The sequence below is a fragment of the Primulina huaijiensis genome, chromosome 11 (genome assembly GCF_012295235.1).
Source record: "Primulina huaijiensis isolate GDHJ02 chromosome 11, ASM1229523v2, whole genome shotgun sequence".
Classification (NCBI taxonomy): Eukaryota; Viridiplantae; Streptophyta; class Magnoliopsida; order Lamiales; family Gesneriaceae; genus Primulina; species Primulina huaijiensis.
This window is the reverse complement of record NC_133316.1, coordinates 2,515,979-2,536,682: the sequence shown is the minus strand read 5'-3', so window position 1 is coordinate 2,536,682 and position 20,704 is coordinate 2,515,979. Positions and strand designations below refer to the sequence as shown.

The window sequence follows — 20,704 nt, the reverse complement described above, 5'->3', positions numbered from 1 at the left end:
TTTTATAATGTGATTTATGGTACATAAACGGTCCCGTCGGGCTCATAACATAACATTGATCCTATATTGGTTGCCAGAAATGGAGCAGATTGCGGTATTCTTGCCACTGGAGTGAGGTTGTTTAGAACTCCTACTGACTTATTTCACATTGTCGATGTACTCTTGGACCTTGGTTTTTCAAGCGAAAAATGGGTAAATTAAAGCATGATTTAAACTGATCACAGTTAATATATCTGTTGCAGATTGACTGCAGTTAACCAATTAGCCCATCATGAAATGGTCTATGTTCCAAAAACGATAAACATTCAGAATCCCATAGCCATTCGTTCTCATTTCTCCAATCTAAATAATCCAATTCAAATGCAACCTAAGGTATCACTTAGATATTTGAAATCATCGACATATATTTTCAATCTGTATCAAATCAAATTCCTCCATCTCAATCAATTCATTTCATTGAAACGCCCCCAAGAATTTCACAACTCAGTGTTCAGCAATCATCTCATCCTCATATCATGCTTCATGCCAACATTGCGGGAAAAACAAGAGAAGAAAAAAAACCTCATAGATAGAGTTTATAGGAGAAAACTGCAAGCCAATAGCTAATATTTGACACATTTTCTCGGGTAATTCATTAGATCGAAAAATGGAATGATGATATCGGAATCGAGAAGCTTCATCAGCCTAATCTTGCTTCTCTCCGTCGCACCTGAAAAGCAAGAAAATTGAAGAATTTGAGAAATATTTTAGAAAGCTGAAGAGCAACCGGCAATGAATTAGGTTGGTTTGTTATTTATGCACAAATATGAAAGTAAACTGGATACTAGTATCGGCCATATGCAAGTACATCTATGGATTTGTCTCGTTCTTTACCATTAAAGTTGAAACAGAGGACTTTTAGTAAGATAGACTCCTTATAGTAGAAAATAATTGTTCATTTTCACATCATTCACATCAGAAGGTTAAAATACTTAATGAAACTTAACTACAACTTTAAAATTTTTTTAGCTGGAGTCGTAACCAGTGATGTATGTGGAAATACACCAAGCTAGAAGGATGAATGCGTACCCAGTACACATACCGTTATCATAGGCGATCAACAATGATATGCTACATGAAAACAAGATTGTGTAGTCAGAAATACCTCTTCAGCAAATTTAACCAGAATGGTTGTTCTTGGTCGTTGTTGCCCATCAACGGGTACGAAATGAGCTGTGACTACAGCTGGAAAATCTGCATTGTCGAGTACTCCCTTCAAGATGGAAAAAACAAGCTATTAGAGCTTCTGCCCTAAAATATTGTAAATTAATTAATCAATGTGGTAAGTACCCTCACTATCCCAGCGACAAAGGCTCCACAGTTAAATGCTCCCATATCTTTGGGTATTGAAATAAATCTACAGAGTAAATATCATGTCAGAAGGAAATTGTAAAGGATTATAAAATAAAGATAATAAGAAAACGAATCCGTACACAAATGAATATAACCTGTTAACAAGAAGTTCCTTCTCACTTATCATGTACTCATCTTCATGCTCCGTGCCTTTTTCCAGAGAATCGGCCACTTGATATTCAAGTAAAGTAAAAACTGATATTCAAGACACGAGTTTGTTGATACAAATTAATTTGTACGATTTGCTACAGCTTAATTTGTTATGTTCAATACTAATAAGTTCTTTGTAATCATCTGATAAAATCAATTCTGGAGTATTATCACAATGGGTAGAGAATGAGAAGAACAAATTCAATGTTAAGTTTTTATTTTTAGAACATTCACGGCATGGCTCAAACCTTAGAACCAAGTTACAGGAAATAAACCACTCCACCACTTGAACTGGCCCAAAATCTAATGATTCATTAAATGTTATAGTGTCTTATCCACAAGATGGAGGGGACATTAATAATGCTCTCCGAAGGGTAATATGTGTCCCCCAGAAAGAGATGCATGATTAGAAGAAAACATATTGTCACCAACCTTTCCAAACAAAACCTTCCACACTGTACTGTGTATGAAGGACAAGATACCCAATAGCCGTGTTTCCCTTGTGTTACCCTACAGAGACACGAAAATATAACAAAATGGTATGAATCCTTTAATGTTAAAAATTGTTTGCATATGGCAGATGCCAACAAGAAGGTTGCAAAATCATTTCAAATGTAAAACTTTCATAGGCAAATGAATGCTCATTTTCAAACTCATGAAGTCAGAAAATCACGAAAGTCTAAACTAAAACAAGTATATTTTCCAAGAAATAGAGCCAGAAAGGAAGAATACCTTATTTCAAGACACAAGCACAAAGTTTAATTTTTATACATTTTAAAAGGTTTGGGTTGAACATCCTCAGATACTTTCAGCAAAAACTGGACAACTTACAGGATGCAATTTAAATACAAATAAATCAATTCAAACTTAAAATTCCATATCCTAAATGCATCATGCAAAAAAAATTCTTCATGGAGATTGAACGCTAAAAACTGTTTTGGCTTGAAAAGGATACGGAAGAAGAAGCGAATTGTTCGCAAACAATTTCTACATCAATCAACATCAAGGTACTTTTTCCTTTACACTCGAAAAATCCTACAACTGCAATTATCTTAAATTGAAGAAGGTTTTTACATATGGAGGGTCAACGTGCAGACATGGACCAAGAATATATAAAGAATTAAATTATACAGCTCATGGGCATACAAACTACAAAGGCAACCTATTGTTCCAGATCGGAAACAAATCACAGGTTGAGATAAAGTTCACCACCTTCTCCCTGTGACAGAGAAGTTCCAGAACCCTGGTTCCAACAGCACAGCCAGCATCCTCTAACCTGATACACAGGAAACACATCAATAATACCATCAACCATAAACAAATAATAAAATAAACATCAAGGAAATATCCCATTTTAAACTTTCAACATAAAAAGGATCACTGCCTTAAGCCATTAACCATCATAAAGATAATGTCAATCCCAAGGCTAAATTCTAACTCCTCACTCATGAACCCCTAAGAGGTGGGTAAATAAATGGTTATCAAAGCACTCACAGCAAGCGCCAAGACTCAAGGCACACCCATAAAGCACACACCGTGGTGCACCTTTAAGGCACGAGAAACAAGCCTCAAATGTGGGGAATGCAATTGCAATGCAATGTGAAACATGATGGAGTTGTTATTCGTGTCCGGTTGTGTAGTTGTATGATAATAATAATTTCATATCATTGTTCACGGGTTATAAAATGTGTAGAATCTTATGCTATTCAAATGCTTTAGTGACTTTTTTTTGATAAGGTACAAGCCTTTTCCATGAGCCATACAATAACTCTAAATAGCTTAAAGATTATTTCTTGTTTTTGGCATTGTAAACACCCTTTGCACTTCGATAATAAATATAGCAATATCCTTGAATTTGAATATATGGAGATAGCATGATCCAAAATCTATACAATAGATTGACCAGTAGACATCAGTCACCTTCGTTCCAATTCTGCTATGTTGTCTACTTGAGTCTGATTATACTGAACAAGCTCCGAAAACAAGAATGCAAATGCACTCAGAGTAACCTGCAAAAAATCATCTCATCATTAATCATCACCAACAATGCAATTAGATAATTAGACCCGTTGCTAGCAAATTCACCACATGAATCTCATTCATTGTCAGCGAAGTCCCCACTTAAATAGTTAAATCTAATCTCAAATTGGTGTGGTTTCAACAAATTAATTGTAAAACCATCTCACTATAATTCAAAATTCAACAAAATATTGGGTTCTAGAAATGTTAGCTAAAAACCCTTCAATTATCATTACAGACAAAAATCGCTAAGAGTATCAAAATGGGTCCATGAGATTGTAACAAAGAGTCTGTGAGAAATAAACAAAATGAAGATCTGAATAATTTAGAAAAAGAAAAACGAAAAACCTCTTGTTTGCCTTTGCTGAGGGGTCGAGCGAGTAGGTTCGAATATTGCTTCATTTTCCCAGTTCCTATCATCTCTACAAATGATGATACACAGTAACGGGAATTTTGGCAATCCCGATTGTGGGCTTGAGTTTGCCGTGGGAATCGTAAGCTAAATCTGTTGCTGCAATTTACGATTTAATTAATAAAAATTAAGCAGTTGGATCAAAGATCTGGATAAGTATGCCACCGCCTTATTCCTCACAAGCCACAACCTTTGAGGCTGTAAAATGTCAGCGACAATGGTAGATTCTTGATGGTCGATCGAAGAAATAGTCCTCTAGAGAGGAATGATGCTGCTCGAGAAAAATTGGATAAGCTGGGTGGTATGTGCTGGTGATCTAGCAAAATGAACTCGAGTTGGATAGTCTGTTCCTATGTGAGGACGAGAAAGGTTAGTGCTCAAGTATGCACGAATTGGAAGAAAGAATGTATATGTAAATATATAGAGTGCTAGAGACAACGAATAGTGAACTCTCCAATTTTTCTTTTGTCGGAGAGTCGTGACCACTAGTGGCCGTGATGTGAAGACACGACCCACGTCTTGGTTTCAACAAGATCGGAGAATGTGGAAGGAAACATGATCTTTGATTATTAGTGGACAGAGTCCACGATCAATTGACTTAGCCATTGCCCAGTTGATATTATGGGTCTGAGCTTGTATAAATAGGTAGTTGCATGACAAGCTTACTGGGTTGCTGTATGTTCGGAATGTTTTAAAAATAGGACACTCTTTCTTTGCCTGAGATGGCTTCCACCCGATCTCTTATTGGTTTCCTAGGAACGGCTCTGAAATCCTGGTCTTTCTTCCTCTGCCTGAGTCCAAGGATGACTCGGGACCTTTCCAGGGTATCACTACTCTCTTTTTAAATAGTCGGACTAGATTCCTACTCGTTGTCCCGAGTGGTCAGATTTGTACTAAGGCGAGAGAACATTTAAATTTTGAATTTTAGTCGTTCTAAGGCTAACGGAAGGGTGACATAAGCCCTAGAAGTTGAAAAGATATGTGTCATGTCAGAAGCACTTCACCTATCCGACCCGAATTTCGTTTTAGCATGTGACATGGTTCAACTTTCGAGATACATCTTGTTTGTTCGCCTATCGCAAGGTCAACGATCTAGATTACTCCTCTCATGCCTATAAATACCGACCGCCTTCCATCACTTCGCACTTTTGCATTCTCGGATTTATGCACTTCTGCTCTAGCGATTCCGGCGTATCGTCTCTTCTCAAAAGAGTCCGTTTCCAGTATTCCGACCACTTTTTATCTTTTTCCATACTTGTAAGTTTCATTTCAAAACATGTCTAATTCTAATTCTTCTACCTCGGGTGCGAAATCTTGTAGTTCATCAAACATAGAGTTTGCCGCATTGCATTCTGATTCTAACCCTTCCACTTTCCCTGCCATTCCTTATGCCACCTCCAAAACCCCATTTATGCCTTTCCCTCCAAAAAATCTAAAAAATCCACACTTTCCCACCAGGCTGCTAGACTCTCTAGTGCCTGGAAAAAGGATAAAAAGGAAAGTGAAACTGACTTCTAAAGCCAAAACCTCAATACCATTTTCTAATCCTTCCGAGAGGAGTGGGGCCTCGGGTGCTCCATGGTTTTCCATTATGGCTGCATCCCGAGGCTGTCGAGGACATTCGTGACCTCGGGTCATTCCTCTCTAATTACTCTATCATTATTCTCGACCCCTTGGACCGACATGACCATCTCCCACAAGGCTATTACACATTCTTCCGAGATCAAGTTAGTAGCAGTTTTTGGTTCCCCGTTTCTCTCTTCTATCTCGAGGTGGCCCGTTTTCTCCGGGTCACTTTGAACTAGCACTACAAGAAAATATGCATTCAACTACACATCAAAGACAACGGTTTTTATTAAAACCGTTGTGTTTTTACTTTTAACAACGGTTTTTGTTAAAATCGTTGTCGTAGCCTAAAAAAATCAGCTCATAGATAACAGTCTCTTTAAAACCGTTGTTTTTGATATAGCTACAACAACGGGTTGTCTATGAACGTTTTTTTTGGGCTACGACAACGGTTTTTAAAAACCGTTGTCTATTAGCATTTTTTTTAAAGCTACGATAGACAACGGTTTTTAAAAACCGTTGTCTATATGTGTTTTGTAAAGGGTCAAAGACAACAGTTTATTTAAATCGTTGTCTTTCAACTCGTTTTCTTAGGTCTATGACAATGGTTTACATAAATCGTTGCCTTTTCTTATTGTTTATATATGGTAGAAGACAACGGTTTTAAAAATCGTTGTCTTTGAAATTTTTTTTTAATAAAATTTGTTGTTAATATTAAATTTTGCGACGGTTTTGCAAACCTGTCGCTAAATTTAGCGACGGTTTGGTAAATTTAAAACTTGCAACGGTTTTTGTATAACCGTCGCTAATTTTAGCGATGGTTTTAAGCAAAACCGTCGTCGATTTAAAATTAGTGACGATTTTTCTTGCGACGGTTTTTGTATAACAGTCGCTAATTTTTGTAACGATTTTAAGCAAAACAGTCGCCGATTTAAAATTAGCGACGGTTTTTACTGGAGATTGAAAACAAACCGTCGCAAATTTTAAATTAGCGACGGTTAGATAAATAAGCGACGGTTAAATCAAAAAACCGTCGCAAACTGTGTATAAATATCCTCATTCTCGGTCCATTTTCTTCCACACCACTTCACAACACTTAAAATTTTTCTCCCTTACACGATTTTAGTTTCGATTCATGGTAAATTTTTTCGCTTTAATTTTTGGTAAATTTTTAAGATCGAGAATATTGTTAGCATAGTAAGATTGTGAGTTTTTTTATATTTATTAAATTATTAAAAGTAATTTTTTTTTATTTTACTGAAAAAATTAGCGACGGAAATCATGCCAAACCGTCGCTAAAATTTCCGTCGCTAAAATTAGCGACGAAATTTATAAAAAAATCGTCGCTAAATACATAAATACCATTAGCGAAGATTATTGAAAAACTGTCGCAAATTGTAGCTATCACAACACTTGAAAAACCGTCGCAAATTGTAGCTACCTAACTGACTGACAGAATAGCTGTTTCCTTGATGATATTTTTTTCCTTAAAGGTTGGAAAGGTCAGCACTTTTACATGCGAATTCCTTCTGATCTGGCTTGCTCGCTCTATTTTCTATCCAAAGTACTTGCCCAACCTGAGCTCCACGGTGACTATAAGACCTAAGAGCCCTATGTCCGGAGCCAAGATCTCGTGGAAGGGCATAAATTTCCTCATCTACCTTTATCTTGGAGGAGAATCTAATTAGTCTACGGGTTGGGCACCTGGGCTGAAGATCCCATGGACTAGGTGATTGACAAGTTTGATGAATGGATTCTCAACCTGGTACATTTTCCTTTCATGCTTCACTTTTTTCTCACCATTTCTCTGGGTTTTGCTTCTAACCCTTATTTTTTTTATTTTTGGAAGACAATCTCGAGATGAAAGAAGCTTTTGCTTAGAGATGGGCACCTGAGAAGAAGAAGTTGGTAGCCCTGAGAAGAAATATCTAGCCAAGAAAGCGGCCGAAGAATATAAGAAAATTTATGAGGCCCATGTGATTGAAGCTCGGGAGGCCTGAGGGTGGGCGATAAAAAAGAAAATAACCTTGTCCCAATCAGAGGACCAATTCCTTCTCCGCCTGGGAAGAGGAAAGCCTTTGCTGACCCTGAACATGTTATCCTTAGTGACACTGAGGAGGGGGTTCTAGGGTTTACCCAAGAAGCCGGTTTGTCTTCCCGAAGTTGATTGTTCCCGGGCTATATCTGTCAAGTCCTTCGGCGGCTCGGGGAAATATTTTCCTGGATGGGATTTCCTCTGCTGGAGTCCGGCTAGTGAAGAGCCTAACACCAATTTGTTGCAAAGGTTTGCTCCAATGGCCAAAATAGCGCAGCCTCCACCTCTGCGCCAAATTTGGGATAGCCTATGCTCCAATTTGGCGCAGAGGCATTTTTTTTGTTTTAATTATTATAAATATGTATTAATTTTATTATTTATTTTTAAATATAAATATTATTTAAATAGTAATAAATTTTTTTTTTTATTATTTCAGTAATGAGATATCTAAACATAATAATTAAAAATAATTATTTATTTATTGAGTTATGTTAATTATTAATAATTAAGAAATAATTTGATTTAATGATTATAATATAATTTAATACAAAGATGCTCACTTCGCACTATGAAATGTTTTAATTGATCATTTGTGAAATGAATATAGTCATTCAAATGTTTGAAGTTGTATTTTTATTATATTTGAAGTTGTATATGTATTATATTTGAATTTGTATTTATATTTTTCAATTTAAATAATTTTCATATATTAATTCATATTATATTATAATATAATTTATATTATATAATTAAATTATAAACATAAATATTATTATTTAAATTTATTAATAATATAATATTGATTATATAATATAAACATTAGTCATAATTAAAAATATATGAAATAAAATATTATAATTAATATATGTAAAATAAAAGGAATATTTCTAGAATATTATTTTTGGTGTAAGATTTGAAGTAAACGGGTTAGAGATGGATGTGGTATTTGGTGCATAAATAGCACTATTTTAGTGTAAAATTTGTACCAAAATAGATTTTATATTTGGAGATGGCCTAAGGTTTTGTTTTGTATCATATTTTGGAAAAAAAAAATTATATTAGAACAAGATAGTTATTTTAATATTTGTGTTCGCGCCACAAATATATTCTATTAATTATTAGTATATAAGAAAATAAACATATATTAAAATTTGAAAATTTATGAAATGTTAAAAAAAAAAAAAAACATGTTGGAGTTATCCTTTCATATGGCAACACAACAAGACCCAATTTCTCAACATCAATTGAGTTTTGATAAAATGAAAAATACTCAATTTTATAATTGATATCAAATCTAATATCAAGCATTCGGTTTTCATTACAAAGATTGCAATTGTTAAATTAGTAAATATTAATAATTGTTCATGTCAGGAGAGTGATTTATATGCGACGCTTGAATTGCTATATAACTTAAAAATTTTGATTTGTTTCATTACCACAAGCTATAACTTCTGATAAAATGATAAGTGGTCCTTGCTACAATTCCTGCAAAGTATTATATAAATCGATTACAACTATTATCTAAATATATATATTTTGATTAGAACTAATCAAACTACGAAGAAAATTGAAAATAAGAACAATGTAAGAATACGAAGAATAATACTAATCAGCTATTAAAATATAATTACATTTGATTAAACAATAAACAATACATGGAAAATGCGAGGAAACTCATGAAGACCAAACCAGGAATCAAGAGTTGCGCTGAAATCACTCGCACTTGCGTCAGATGTTTGGTCTTCAATTCACTGAAATCAAACATGGTAGGTACATATGTGTGCTATGCACATTATTTGTTCTTTTTTTAATCGGGTTTTGAATCGGAAATGTTTCCTTTAGAGTAATACAAGTGTGTTAGATATCTCATATAAGTTGGATTAAATCATTGAGACTTGTAAATTTCAAACTTCATTTGTTCATCAATGAGCGTGAGAGATATGTTTTAAAGATTTCTCATATCGGCTGAGTTAAGTATTTGTGACTCGTATGTATAAAATTGGACAATAATCGAAAAGACCAATAAATTATAGGGACAAAAATAGTATTATCCCCATTGTTTTCCATCCCTTTTCAAATCTAAAAACACAAAAACTCCTGTTAGACGATCTCACGGGTCAATTTTGTGAAATAGATATTGTATATTACTATTTATTGTAAATATGGATATGATTGATCCCGTCTCATGAATAAAGATACGTGAAACCGTCTTATGAAAGACCTACTCATCCAAAAAATGCACTCATAATTAGTAGATAAACTATTAAAAGTTTATATTCCATCAGTAATTGTTAATGAAAAAACAAACCATAACCAACTACAAACTTAAAAATACGAAATTTGATATAAAAAGTATGCCAATAAAATTATAAAAAAATTCAAAAACTTAATTTACCAATTACTGCCGAAATCACTGACCTTAATATTTGAACAGCTTTAGCCTATTTATTTAACATTTTCTCCGGTTGCTATCTAGAAATTGCCGTGCTTGAGTTCGATGGCAACAATAATCAACATTTTCAACATAATTTATTTGTAATTAATGGCCCGGTAAAGAAATATACCATTTACATTTATATATTTCTTTTTTAAAAATAAATATAAAATCAAACATTGTAACTAACAATAAACAACTCTTCTTACTAGATCGTTCGATCCATTATCTATAATTCATTTGATATCAAAATCCAATATTCAAGACAATGTTTCGTTTTGAGATCGAATTATAACAAATTATTCTTCCACCTTAAAAAAGTCGATATGTCCGTCTCCTAAGAAGTCAATTTTGATATTGTATTATTAATTTGAAGATAGCTATACATAGAATCTACCTTTCATAATAATTAACGTTATATTGTAATTAATTTTCTTATTTTGTTTTTAAAAATGTTTTTTTTTAAAAAATTTAATAGGGTTTATATTATGCGTCTCGATTTAAAAAAGCACAAAAACTCTTGTGAGACGGTTTCACGGATCAATTTCATGGGTCGAATCTCTTATTTGGATCATCCATGAAGAAGTAATACTTTTAATGCTAAAAGTATTAATTTTTATTGTAAATATCGATAAGATTGACCCCTCTCATAGATAAAAATTCGTGAAACCGTCTCACAAAAAAACTTACTATATGAGCATCAAATTTGGTGCAATGCTGAATCTTCAAAATAGGACAGCGCCAAATTGAATACGCTATCCAAACAAAGCAAGTATAAATAAATGCCATTCAAGGATCACGAGCGCAGCCAGAGCTATATTGCGCCACAGGAACACTACACACCAACCTGATAACTCTGCACATTTTTTGCATTCTCTCTAACGTGCGCGTTGAGACAACTGCAACCTCATTATGGCGATCTCTATGCAGTTCTCTCGTATCTCCTCCCGTGCCGACCTCTTCTCGCCGGACACAAAAATATTCCGGCAACGGAAGCCGGCATTCGTCAGGTGCACCGCCTCAGGGGAAGCTGCCCCTTCGTCTTCCGCCTCGGTGGAGTCGGAGTTTGATGCGAAGGTGTTTCGCCACAACTTGACTAGGAGCAAGAATTACAATCGCAAGGGTTTTGGGCATAAAGAGGAGACTCTCGAGCGAATGGGTCAAGAATACACCAGTATGTGGCGTTGAAATTTCCTTTATTTTGCATTAATTCATGCTCTTACTGTTTCTGATGAAAGATGGTGGGAAGTGTTTTTTTTGTTCCTGATTTACTTCAGCTCTATTGTGTAATTTACCTAGATTTCGTATTGATTCAAGCTTTTGGAGTATTTCAGGCGATACCATTAAAAAATTGAAGGAGAATGGGTACAAGTACACCTGGGGGAATGTTACCGTGAAGCTTGCAGAAGCCTATGGATTTTGCTGGGGAGTTGAGCGAGCTGTCCAGATTGCGTACGAAGCTAGAAAACAGTTCCCCAACGAGAAGATTTGGATCACTAACGAAATTATTCACAACCCCACTGTTAATCAGGTTTCTTTTCCTTGAATTCTTACTTGCAGAATGGCTTTTGGTACAAAATTTAGTGTCATTTGATATGAATGAGTGCTTGAAAGTAAATATCACCAAATGTGGTCAGTTCTTAAGGTCAACCTTTCCGAATCACTCTTTTCCCCCCTCATTTTCAATTTCTGGTTGTGATTTTTTGCCTTAGTGGTTACTTGATGGCAATCACGTTGAACCAACAAAATCAACGTCGAGGGACATTTTTGGGGTGCTTGAATTGTTCAAGATTCTTTTTGTGTTTGATGCGTTGTGATATGTAGTAATATTGGTATAAAAATATTGAGTGAATTCCTTTTTCTTATTTTTTTATTATTATTGTAAAATCATCTGTAGAAAGAAATAAAACTTAATAACTATCAAAGGGAAAAATTATAATTGCTGGATCACATCTCCTGTACACTGATTTTTGCGAAATTCGTTGCTTACATGGTACCAAATTCGGGTCACGGATTCAAACTTCTTGGCATGCAAATTCCATGTATTTCATTAAGTTGGTCTTAGCTTAGCTAGCTTATGTTGCCTAATGCTCGACCGAGTTACATGGGTATTCTTAAATATAAATCCAGAATAGATTCCCTGATTCTTGGCTTATTCATGGGTTGCATTAGTTTTGGGTCACCTCCTGTGAACTCGATTTTTGGGAAAACTGAGTTAAGATAATAACTACTAGTAATTTGGCTATTTGACTTTCTACCAACAGAAGCTTGAAGAGATGGACGTGAAAAATGTTCCTGTCGACAATGGAAAAAAACAATTTGATGTTGTTAACAAGGAGGATGTTGTTGTTCTTCCTGCTTTTGGAGCTGCTGTAGATGAGATGATGGTTTTGAATGATAAAAATGTGCAAATAGTTGACACCACTTGCCCATGGGTGTCGAAGGTACTTTTTTACTATAAAATTTTTTGTTCTATTGATCATCTTTATCCAAAACAAACTGTGTCTCTCTCTCCCGAGTTCTAAACTTTTGTTTTTTACAGGTTTGGACTTCGGTCGAAAAGCACAAGAAGGGAGAGTATACGTCAATTATCCATGGTAAATACTCTCACGAAGAGACTATTGCAACTGCTTCTTTTGCTGGGAAGTATGTCATTGTAAAGAATATGGCAGAGGTAAGCTTAATTTTGTGCTTCATTTTAACTATATTCTTTTTCGATCACGGAGAAATTAAAAAATATTGGTGTAGAAGTAGTTTACATGTGGTTGTGACTTTAGAAATGCTGTGATAATTACAGGCAACATATGTATGTGATTATATTTTGAATGGCGAGCTTGATGGATCCTCGTCATCCAAGGATGCGTTTCTTGAGGTAAGCTGGGCATCTTATGCTGCCGAAGTTGAACTTTATTTTCTGTATTCAGATTTGAAGAGATTGTTTCCTTTGCAGAAATTTAAATATGCTGTGTCCAAGGGTTTTGATCCAGACATAGACCTCGTAAAAGTTGGTGTTGCAAATCAAACAACGATGTTGAAGGGTGAAACAGAGGAGATTGGTTAGTTACAAACCAGTGTCTTAGTTTCTCAACATGTTAGAATTGTGTGGCATGTGAATTGATGTTGGTCTTTTATCGTACAGGAAAATTAGTCGAGAGAACTGTGATGCGCAAGTTTGGAGTGGAAAATCTTAACAACCATTTCATAAGTTTCAATACTATTTGCGATGCAACTCAAGTAAATTCTTTATCTCCTTTTTCTAAATATATCATACCTACTTTTTTGTCCTTGATATGATTTTGAAGAACCGTAGAGTTTTTATCTCTAGCGACTCTGTTTTGGTGACTTGATTTATGAATATGTGTGTGTGTGTGTGTGTGTGTGAAACACAGTACAGAATGCTTATGATTGTCCTTTAACCATTCAGTTCGGTGCTCTTGTCTGACATTTAGCCGTTGTGTTTAGGAGAGGCAAGATGCCATGTTCAAACTGGTTGATGAGCAGTTGGATCTTATACTAGTCGTTGGTGGTTGGAACTCAAGCAACACTTCGCATCTTCAAGAAATTGCAGAGGAGCGTGGAATCCCGTCTTACTGGGTCGACAGCGAGAAAAGGATAGGTCCCGGAAACAAAATAAGTTACAAGTTAAATGTACGCTTCTACTGACCATTCGATCTCGTTATCATCCATCTGGTGCACAGACATTCTTTGATGTTTTATGTTCAAATTTAGTGAGAGAATGCATAACTTAAGATTTAATCAAAGCCTAAACCCATGACAAAATGAACAAAGAGTTAAATTTTTACTGGTGTGTCTTAATCTAGATTACAATCATCACTTATTTATGTAGGTGAAAATGGTGGATAGATATGGTAGGAAATCTTTCTTACAATAATTAAATTATTACCAGCTCATATAAAAATAAACTAAAACAATCAAATCTAATAACAAATTATGTTCTTTTATTTCTAACATTTTAAAGTTGCATTTGACAGCATGGTGAGTTGGTAGAGAAAGAGAACTGGCTACCAGACGGTCCTATCACAATCGGTGTCACTTCTGGTGCATCGACGCCTGATAAGGTAACCTAAGTTTGCTCAACTCTCGAGAATTTTGAAAGATTGTGGGCTGCAGCTGATCTATTCTTCGTGGGCATTAAATGTTTTTTTGCTAGGCTGTTGAAGACGTCCTAGCGAAAATTTTTGAGATAAAGCGCGGGGAATTGCTGCAATTAGCATAAACCATACTTAACCAGTATCACGTTGATTTTCTGGGAAGCTACTCGTAAGAGCTTATATTTTGGTTAGCAGAGGTATGGAGGAACGAGTTATTGTCCAACTATTCGCAGTTGAACGAATACATATATATGTATGTTTATATATGTTTATGTGTAGTTTTATTCACTGATAAAAAAAAGTACCTGCACTCTTTAATTTGTATTTGTGAGAGATAACTGCGGCATGCTTCCTTGTTATGGAAAGCCCGAGTTTGTTACTTTTGTGCTTCAAACAATTCAATTTGGTGTTTTTATGTTGTGATATAAAGATCTGTGTTGGGCTAATGGGGCGCAAACTTAAAATACAAGAGAAACAAACAGTACGTCTCTATAAATTTTTAAAATTGTGAATGAACTAAATACTTGTTTCTTCTTGGTTCTTTGGCTACAAAATTTGTTTTAGCCGATATTATTTATTTCAATAGTAGGTCTTTTATGAGATGGTCTCGCGAATCTTTATCTGTGAGATGGGTCAACACTACCGATATTCACAATAAAAAGTAATATTCTTAGCATAAAAAATAATATTTTTTCATGGATGACTCAAATAAGAGATTCGTCTCACAAAATACGATCCGTGAAACCGTCTCACACAAGTTTTTACCTTATTTCAATACTTTTCCGGAAGAAAATGAGTTCAAACTATTTTCATTGATAGTACAACATCAACTGAGAGATGAAAAGGATACATACACTCCTGGTCTGTAAATTGGTGTAGTTAAAAATCGATTTTCAATTTTAAAACCTGAGACGAAATCATAATTTTTAACAGAGCAAGACCAGAATTGCAATTAAATTGTATCTACCGACCCATCATCATCATCATCGTAGTCACTTACATCGAAAAAATTCCGACGGAAAATGACAAAATCATAAATTTCCTATCTAATATTATAAAGTATTAGGTGATAATCGATTAGTACGCATTTTGTTTTTTTGGATACAGCTTGTGAATTTTTATTTTTGAGTCAAACAAAACGGTCTCAAATCTTGCCATATATAAATTATTAAAGTCATGAAGAAGTTGCCAAAATTGAAGGCTTGAAGGTTTTTTTTATTGTAGGTTGACTTCAAAATTAATTATTACTGCTGTTATTTGGAGACCGGAGAATCCAGCAAGAAATATTGCCTTAATTTTCATATTGATTAATGTATTGTTTTGATGGTAAGTAATTAATAAACTTAATTAATTATGAACGTTATCTTGTATTCCATTATTTTGACTACGCCCGGTTGAATTATAGCCGATAGATATAGTTAAAAATTCAAATTAATGCTCATTTATTAGTGTTGACTTGATGATGACAAAAATTAAGATTAAACGTGAAAACAGACTGTGACAATTTGCGTGACCAAATTACGGTTCCATTTTATCCACAAAATAGATCATTTGTTACTATTTTTTTTTTCCAAAAAATAACTCCTCTCTTTTAAATAAAGACAGTTGATAAATATTTGGAAATTATTATGTAAAATAATACCAGGTTTTCTCTTCAATTTAATATCTTTCAATCAACAATGTTTCTCACTTTTATTGCATTCTAAAATATTAAATTATCTGACATAAATTTACTATTTTAGACAAAGGAGCATGCATGGAATGCTATTTTTTTTATAAAAAAAAAAATCTTAAAGACTAATTTAATATTTGGTTTCCCATAAATGTTTGGATTTTTGAAGTTATTTGACAAAAGTACCATCATATTACACAGAAAAAATTCCTCAAACTATTCATTCTATTCTCCTGACGAAAAACTATTAATTTACGTGTTATTAAAATTACAGTCTATTTTTTTATTTTTTATTTTTTTTCCACAATACATTTATCATTAAACTGTTAAATTATCTAAAATAAAGCATACATTTGAATATTAATTTTAATATAAACACAAAATACTTTGAGTTAACTAATTAGTTCAATTCCGACCTTGATAAAAATTTTATTATTATAATTTGTTTTCAAAGATCATAGGTATTTATGTCACCATACACCATTGTTTTCCATGCAACTTCGAAAACTTCGGCTTCATGTATGTCGCCGGCGTTTCACAGTTTAACTCCGACGTCTTCGGTTTTAATCATTTTTTGTGGCGACAGTTCCGAAAGAATTTTTTTGTGGGGCGTGATCGGTTTGGTTTAGTTTTCGTTTTTCAAATTTCTAATATGAAGACAAACCATTTTATTTTATGTTTGGCTTTGTTTTCTTGTACGACGATTTGTTTAGTTTGGTTTTGGTTTATATGGTTTAATTAATAAATTAAATAATAAACTAAATGGTATGTTTTTATAATGAATTCTCAGTAAACATTATAATATTTTTTTAAAACTCTCTAAAAATATCAAAGATTGGATCAATAAATAATTTAAAACAAATATAATCAAATGATTAAGAAAACATCCATTTAATTTTAAAACAATTTTTATAACCAAACATTCTATGTTTTATTATTATTTTTTAAAAAAAGAGTTTCTTCAACCAAACATATTCAATATTACATAAAATCACACCTATTGCGTGACTATGGGGCTTTCCAATTCTTAATGGGCTCATTTAAGAAATTATATTGGGCCACATGTTAAATTTGGGTTAATATTTTGTTTGGAAGCCCATTGATAAACGGTATGTAGGCATGTAGCCACTCACCGTTCCGGAAATGACCTTCGTTGAAAGATGGATGCGTCAAAGCCTGAGAAATACGACGCCGTTCCGGCCACTGCTTCAGCGTACCTCGACCGCCACTACTGGTCAGCTGCGAAATTCCATGTAACTTCTTAAGAATTGTTTCAAGCTTAACTGAGTCATTTTTGTTGCCTGTGAATAAATATTGAAGTTTAGGGACCAGAGATTTGCTGAGGAAGAGCATTACGAATGGTTCAAAGACTATTCTCATTTCCGGGATCTTATTCTTCGAGAAATTGAGTCCGATGCTTCGGTGAATCTCTCGTTTTATATATTTGCTGAAATCGCTAGCTTATTTCCGGGGAAAAAAAAGGAATGATTTTTAATGTTGGGTTACCAATAAAATAGGTATTGGAGGTCGGTTGTGGGAACTCTCAGCTGTGTGAAGAATTGTATAGAGATGGAATTACCGAGCTGACCTGCATTGATTTGTCTCCAGTTGCCGTGGAGAAGATGAAGCAACGATTATCTTCAAAGGGCTTTAAAGGTGTTCCTTATCTTGGATTCATTTTTTAAATCTTTTCTACTAAGTTGAGGGCATAGGGCTTGAACCAATTCTTGATTTTGTTTATTGATAATGTTTCATTGTTTTTTATGACAAGTTTATTTTTATGTTCAATGACTGCATTACAAGAATTTAGTTCCTGATAGTTGATGCGATTGAATTCTCAAGTTGTTGGTATTTTGGCTTGTGTTGTTATCAGAAATTAAAGTACTGGAAGCTGACATGTTAGACCTGCCATTTGAAGATGAATGTTTTGATGTTGTTATAGAGAAGGGAACCATGGTAAGGTTGCATTATTGATCAGCTTAGTCAATAGAAGAACATCCTCTCTTTCTTTTGTAGTAAATGATAGAATTAGATAATTAGGAATATTTGTTTTAGGTTTGGTTTATGAGGAAAAAAATGGATGAATGAGTGAGAGCTAGAGGGAACGGGCAGGGGCGATTAATCCATCAGAGTTTTTTAAGTTTGTATAAGTGTATATATACACACGTACATATTTCTGTACCACGCGTAAGTATCATGGATTTTGCGCCGCTTTAATTATTACAGAAAACAAAGAAACAAAAAAATTGGAATTTTTGGTTTCTGGCTTAGCCACCAGAAAGAATAATCTTGTTTCCTCGATCAAATTCTGTTCTTCATCGGATTGGTTTGGTTGGGAGGGATGAATATATTAAGCAAGTTGGACTACGTGAAATTAGAGCATGAACGCGTTAAGTTTTTTTAGGCTCCTCTCGATAATTTCATCACCATATCCCCCCCCCCCCCTTCTTTTCTCATTAACTGTTCATTTTACTGGATAAAGACGAGTACAAGGGGCCGTTTGGTACATGGGATATGATGAGCGAGGCACATAGAATCAAACTGTAAAATATCTTATTTTATCAACTCTAGATCATCCCATCTAATATGCTTAACGGTCCCTAAACTTGTAATTTAAAGGGAGTTTTTATGAGTGTGTTTTTATTTATTAATTTAAATTTTTATGGAGCCTCTATAATTTTTTTTTTTTGGTTGCATAGGATGTATTGTTTGTTGACTCCGGTGATCCATGGAACCCAGAACCTCTAACAAAAGAGAAGGTTATGGCAATGCTCCAAGGTGTTCATCGAGTTTTGAAACCCCACGGTGTTTTCATTTCCATCACATTTGGTCAGGTAGAAAGAAAAGAACTCAATGACTCCCACTACTTCCCACCATAACAATAAAACTAATGAAACTTTGATTTTTGGTTCTGTAGCCTCACTTCAGGCGTCCTTTCTTTAATGCTCCCTCATTTACGTGGTCTCTTGAATGGAGGACATTCGGAGATGGATTTCATTATTTCATTTATATCTTGAAGAAGGTTAGTTCCTTTAAGATACTGTACTGATTGGCTAAACTGAAACATTTGGCATTGAATTATGATTTATAACGTCTTTCACAGTTCTTCATGCATGCAAACTGAGCTTGTGATTGATAAGTATTAAGTAGCAAGTATAATCTTTCAGGGCCAAAGATCATCACATGAGATCGAAAATATCGAAAAGATTGCTGTGCCATCAATAACTCTTTTCCATGAGGAATTAGACGACGAAGACTATTTGTTTCGAACAGATGTAGATGGGATTTGAAATCATATGCTGAAGGTGAAGATCGAAAATATCGAAAAGATTGCTGTGCCATCATAACAACGTGGCTTCTCATTTGACTTCAAGTCTTACATTTGGAGATATGGAGGTGCCTATGAGTCCAAACTATCGATACTACTTTCGTGTGTGTATGGGTCCTGTAATCATCTGCATCAAGATGGTGGAAAGGAAATGGAATTTTAAATGTTCTTCAATCTTCTTGGTGCTTTTTTTCTGGGACGACTCATGATTGTGTTTTTTTTTTTTTTTGTAACTGAATTAATCCGGGATTTGAATATTGAATAATCTTAATTGCTTCATCCTTCAATACAACATAACACGCACAGTTGACAATACATCGTTTTTCGATAAAAAAAAATTTCTAAAAAAATTAATTAATGATATTACATGTTTATTTTTAAAACTTTTAATTTTCATCATAATCTGGATAAAAAATGAATGTTGCTGTGAATTAATTAATAGAACCCTTAATCTTTGTTAAACTTAGGGATCTTTGTGAACTCGATCTTGTAACCAAATATTGTTTTAAACAGTAATTAAGTTAATCATATACAAATACCAACATCGTATGAGAACCTAAAACGAAGAGGAAAATATCATTTTCGTTCTCTTGAAGAATGTAAATCGTAAACTATTTTAGCGAGAGTAGGAATAATTCAAAAGCAATAGGTAAGAATTAAAAGTTATTCGTGGATTGGACGCACCTTCTCGTTGTTCTGTTCAGTTGCCCAGCTATTGCAGAGAGGAATAAGCAATCAAAACTTCATTCGGTTTACAAAACTCCAGCCCACACCACACAGTATACAGTAACGTACTCTCAAATTATATACAGTTGCCAAGTCTAAAATTGAGAAACATGGTGACCTTCAGTATCAAAGGTTGACTGCATGCCAGCTGGCACCGCAGCTTCCACCAAGCATATCCCACGTTCTCCGTCAGGGTGATCGCAGTTGGACCGTTCGATCTGTGGGAAACTCGCTCCCTTCTGATCGTTCGGTAGATAAGGAGTATGCATATGCGGAAACCCCGAGGAGATACCATGGATCACAATCCTGCTATTGTGCAACAGGTCAATATTTGTAATCTTCACGTAGTTGATCCTCATCGGTGCCAGGGATCCACCTCCGCCGGCGGTGGTTACCACCAGGTTGTTTCCAACGTCCATAGTCGGCAATATCGTGGTTGAAGGCTGTTGGATCTCGGTTTTCTACGTGCCCAAACACAGCGGAAGTTTAAAATTTTTATTTTATTTTGAAAACAAAATAATTCTTTTGGACACTCGTATGGTTTTCAGGAATTAAACATGCATAGGATGTTTAAAGAATTATACTTTTGTGAATTAAATCACTGGACTCCAACTAATCCGGTATAAACGGATTAGCTCTTGTTGATTCCCTACGAACTTTCTTCGATGAAATCTTCCTATCAAGTCCACGACTGGATGGTATGTTCCTCTTCCAAATTGCACTAAAAAATTTGGAAGAGATTTTACGTTGGAGACTAAAACGAGAGGCGGCTCAACCTTGGAAAGAAAAACCAAAGAGGCCAATTTTTTTCNTTTAAACATACCCACCTTATTTAATTTATTAATTAATAAACTCAAC

The 20,704-nt window shown here is 34.5% G+C and overlaps 4 protein-coding genes across 6 annotated transcripts in view; 2 read left to right on the top strand and 2 right to left on the bottom strand.

Annotated features, from left to right (window-relative positions):
* Positions 1-433: 433 nt before the first annotated feature.
* LOC140987170 (uncharacterized) lies at positions 434-4,355 on the bottom strand. Of its 3 annotated transcripts, none has more exons than XM_073455580.1 (9): positions 4,164-4,355; positions 3,910-4,072; positions 3,463-3,551; positions 2,755-2,818; positions 1,975-2,052; positions 1,488-1,564; positions 1,330-1,396; positions 1,145-1,252; positions 434-709 (listed from the first exon to the last, which is right to left on the bottom strand). In XM_073455580.1, the coding sequence occupies exons 2-9, from the start codon at positions 3,979-3,981 to the stop codon at positions 680-682; spliced, it is 585 nt and encodes a 194-aa protein (XP_073311681.1). In that variant the 5' UTR covers positions 3,982-4,072; positions 4,164-4,355; the 3' UTR covers positions 434-679. The 3 variants fall into 3 exon arrangements, with proteins under 3 accessions (XP_073311681.1, XP_073311682.1, XP_073311680.1); XM_073455581.1 differs by having other exon boundaries at positions 3,910-4,066; XM_073455579.1 differs by having other exon boundaries at positions 3,910-4,355.
* Positions 4,356-10,800: 6,445 nt separating this feature from the next.
* On the top strand, positions 10,801-14,522 carry LOC140988558 (4-hydroxy-3-methylbut-2-enyl diphosphate reductase, chloroplastic). Its single transcript, XM_073457561.1, has 10 exons — positions 10,801-11,182; positions 11,343-11,539; positions 12,273-12,452; positions 12,551-12,682; positions 12,806-12,880; positions 12,959-13,064; positions 13,148-13,242; positions 13,471-13,656; positions 14,001-14,087; positions 14,180-14,522. Exons 1-10 carry the CDS (start codon positions 10,921-10,923, stop codon positions 14,243-14,245), a joined length of 1,386 nt encoding a protein of 461 aa, XP_073313662.1. The 5' UTR covers positions 10,801-10,920; the 3' UTR covers positions 14,246-14,522.
* A 2,376-nt stretch (positions 14,523-16,898) lies between these two features.
* Positions 16,899-19,347, top strand: LOC140988183 (uncharacterized). The gene is made up of 7 exons (XM_073457159.1): positions 16,899-17,026; positions 17,118-17,214; positions 17,310-17,448; positions 17,666-17,748; positions 18,492-18,626; positions 18,710-18,814; positions 18,960-19,347. Exons 1-7 carry the CDS (start codon positions 16,953-16,955, stop codon positions 19,080-19,082), a joined length of 756 nt encoding a protein of 251 aa, XP_073313260.1. The 5' UTR covers positions 16,899-16,952; the 3' UTR covers positions 19,083-19,347.
* Positions 19,348-19,813: 466 nt separating this feature from the next.
* The window catches only part of LOC140987744 (fasciclin-like arabinogalactan protein 21), a 10,606-nt gene continuing 9,715 nt past the window's right edge, over positions 19,814-20,704 (bottom strand). The window contains exon 2 of the mRNA XM_073456392.1: positions 19,814-20,298. Within this exon, the coding sequence (XP_073312493.1) occupies positions 19,942-20,298 (357 nt within the window). The 3' untranslated portion in view covers positions 19,814-19,941. The remainder of the gene's footprint in view (positions 20,299-20,704) is intronic.